This window comes from Melanaphis sacchari, unplaced genomic scaffold (assembly GCF_002803265.2).
Source record: "Melanaphis sacchari strain LSU unplaced genomic scaffold, SCAv2.0 Contig262_pilon_pilon, whole genome shotgun sequence".
NCBI lineage: Eukaryota > Metazoa > Arthropoda > Insecta > Hemiptera > Aphididae > Melanaphis > Melanaphis sacchari.
The window spans coordinates 16,973-20,639 of record NW_020271136.1 but is presented as its reverse complement, the minus strand read 5'-3'; the positions used below and the strand labels follow the sequence as shown (position 1 = coordinate 20,639).

Here is a 3,667-nt window from a genome sequence, read left to right as displayed (position 1 = left end):
TTATATATGTAATTTATAATAAAATCACTGTATAAAGTAACACAATTATTAATTATTCAATGATAACGTATATACGTAATCCCAACAGTATTATTCATTAAATACTTTTTTATACAATATTATTTTTTTTATTTTATATATGTGAGCATTTACTGTCATAAGCAGTTTCTTTTACTAAAATTAAATTTATTGAAATGAACACGACAACAATCTCCTCGACGATACTTAACTATTTTATTACTCTTTACAGGCGTTTCGTACTTATTCTGCCTGCTGTGTATTAAAAATTGTCATGACGTATATCTTTGTTTTAGTAATATAAATTTAAAATACACTACTATATTCAAGCATTTTAAACGTTTACTTTACCATTTACCTTTGTTTTCTTCTGACAACTGTTTTCGCACAAACACCTAAAATCGTGTAAGTATACATTAGTCCTAATCCATACAGCTAACACAGTGGAATTCAACTCATTTGTAAATGAGGTCATCAGTGTTTTGGTATAATATTATCTTTTAATATTAATCGAATAATAATCATAAGTCCTTTCTTGATATATATTGTTTGCATATTATTGTTTGACTGTTGAAGTAATGTTGACAGTTTCGCGCAAAGCTATGTAAAACATTCGCATGCCGATCATCGATTTGTATACATAATATTATATTATTTGATATGTTATTATTTATAACGTCAACCTGGACTACATTCGGCACTTAATTATACAAATGCATCATTTACCTATACCTAATATTACATGATATATAGTTTCGTAATATGCGTCCGTGTTGAATGTTTAGTTTGGGGACCGAACGATAGGTTGCGAAACGGTTTCCCGTCGGTCAGCACATTAATTTGTTTTGTTTACATCGGCACGCGACCGTATTTCTATATATATATATCATAGGTGACTGGACACACGGAATCTATAAAGACATCGATCGCCGGACGTACTGAATTGACCGCAAACACCTGAAAACATACAAAACAACATGAAGTCCGTTGTTGTCGCAGTGTTGTTCGTAGTGGCAGCCACTGTTGTCGGCGCCTCGTCGGTGCGCGTGAAAAAAGACGTCGGATCAAAGAAAAGTGAACAGTGCGTGTACGCGGACGTGTCAAAAACAGGTAAGAAGACGATTGTCTGCGGTGATCCAGCGCCACCCACGTTGGCCTCTATCTTGGCCAGTCAACTGCAGAGACAGTCTACAGCCCCCGAAGCCAGGATTCCGTCTGAAAAATGTTTTGACCTAAATAAATCTAAGCCCGCGCCCGTGTCCGTGTACGTGCAACCGCAGCCCGTCATGCACCACGAACAACCACACTACGAACAGTTGCACGTGATTCACCATCAGGTGCCTCAAGTGCACTACGTGCAACAGCAACAGCCGCTGGTGCACTATCAACCGACAGTCGTTTACCAAAAACCGGTGGCACAAATACAACCTTACAAGTCTCCATGTTCACAGTACGGTGGTTACTCGGACGGCGGTTACTCGAGCGGTAATTACTTGGGCGGCGGTTACCGTATGGCTGATGATGCATATCCCATGGCGGTACTGACGAGGGCAGTAGGCGAGGCAGACGAAATAGCAAACGCTGCAGACGATATATACGAAGACGAAAATGTGGCGCCGATAACGCAAAACTACTTGGAGGCGGGACCGTTCGAAGGCAATTCGGCAGTGGCCCGCAAAGGGTTCGGTAGCGGCCGCCCAAGAACTGTGGCTATGCGACCCATGTTCGTGCCGGCTATGGTAAGGTCAACAGACCCGTACGGATATGAAGACGGTGTCGGACCGGAATGGCAGCCACAGCAGCGGTTCGTATCGGAACCGGAGATTCAGTTCCCAGACCAGTATTCACAACAAGCGATAGTCGGCCGGTTCCCGGGCGCCGAGAGATCTATGGCGTCGGCAGTTGCCGAAGGTCCGTTGGACAGACGACAGCTTGCATATAGTGGTTACGTGCCCGTCCGGCCTGAGATGATTATGTCGATGACGGACCGGTACAACTATGGCGGATATTCGAGGACAGCCGGACAACAAGCGCTGCAAGAGCAACAACTGATTCAACAGCAACAGCAACAACTACAACAACAGCAACAACTACAACAACAACAACTACAACAGCAACAACTACAACAGCAACAACTACAACAGCAACAACTACAACAGCAACAACAACAACCACAACAGCCCTCGCAGGTCGTTTTACCGGCCCAACAGCTGACCGGGGGAGAGGTCGACGGGACGCCTGCGGCAGTACCCGCAAAGGTCGAACCGAAAGATTTAAAACCAGCCGATCGCAAGAAAAACATGAAAAATTAAACTCCTCGACGGTTAGTCTACAGTATATAATATTATAAAATTGTATCTCGTGTTAATATTTCCCACACAACAAAAGTCTTACATTGTATTTTATTGTGTTCGATTAGACGTTGTACGTTTTACCGAAAACGGCCATGACTTTTTTACGATATATATTTTATTATGTGATTCTAACATCATATTTTTTTTTACGCACGCACTGTTTCAATACCTACTATAACTATAATAATATAGTTTAATAAAAAAAAACGTTTCGTGAAAAATAATATCATAATTATTATCATTGATGATTTGTTGATTTATTATAATTATTATTTGTCCATTAACATTGATTTGTCTGCAGTTATTATTATATACCTATTTCCTTAACATGTATTTAATTACACAGAGTATTAATACTTTAAATGTGTTTTATAATAATTTATGTGTAACGGTTTGTATAATTTTGTGTCACCTAGAAATTGATTCTGCAACTTTGACATGGACGCAAAATATTGTTAAATACTAAATTCAAAAACATTTCAATGGGTTATTCCAAAAAATAAAAATAAAGGCGAAACGAATTAATCTTTATAAAAACTGTGTTAAATATATTTTATATACAGCATAGTTCAGGAATTTTTCTAACTGTGGTACGTAATAGTACCACAGAACATAAATTAAAATATAAATACTAGAACATATTCAAAATGATCAATATATTTTACAAATGTTTACCAATTTATAATTTTGAATAATTTTTGGTTGATATGCATTACATATTTACTTTATATGGTAAGTGTAAAATAGTTTGAGAACCTTTATCATGGACTATATATTATATTATACATTGTAAACTTCTTGAAATATGTACCTATATACACTGTTTATTAATAAAAATATATGACAAATCATTTATTGACTAACTTCACTGTATGAGTATTGAGTATCACAGGTAAAGTACAAATGTAAATTTAAGCAATCTATTTCGATAAAAATATATAAATTTTTAAAATGAAATACAATCGATAATATGACATTAATAATAATAAAATGTTGTACAGTAGGCTAAAAATAAATGAACATTTTACATCTGGGATAGCAGAATACCTTGCGATACCCCTCAACTTGTCGCATAGAAATTGAACACTTCGCCATTGTCTATTGTATACTATTTTAGAAAAATCATTGTGGGTATGCCTTGAGAACTTAAATTATGTAGTTAATACTAAAAAATTGTTAGCAACAATAATCCATATGCGCCTAAACTGCAAGCGAATACCAATAAAGTTGATTAAAATTATAATTAATTGTTAATTGTTATCGTCAACAATTATTCAGTTGTAGATAAACTCGAA

At 36.6% G+C, this 3,667-nt stretch overlaps 1 protein-coding gene across 1 annotated transcript; it reads left to right on the top strand.

Moving 5' to 3' along the window:
• The first annotated feature begins 207 nt into the window (after positions 1-207).
• On the top strand, positions 208-2,582 carry LOC112595259 (transcription initiation factor TFIID subunit 12b-like). Its single transcript, XM_025340398.1, has one exon. It carries the CDS (start codon positions 996-998, stop codon positions 2,328-2,330), a length of 1,335 nt encoding a protein of 444 aa, XP_025196183.1. The 5' UTR covers positions 208-995; the 3' UTR covers positions 2,331-2,582.
• The last annotated feature ends 1,085 nt before the right edge of the window (positions 2,583-3,667 follow it).

What these genes read in the sequence shown, in the direction of transcription:
- LOC112595259 (XM_025340398.1), top strand. Translation starts at nt 996, where the DNA reads ATGAAGTCCGTTGTTGTCGCAGTGTTGTTCGTAGTGGCAGCCACTGTT.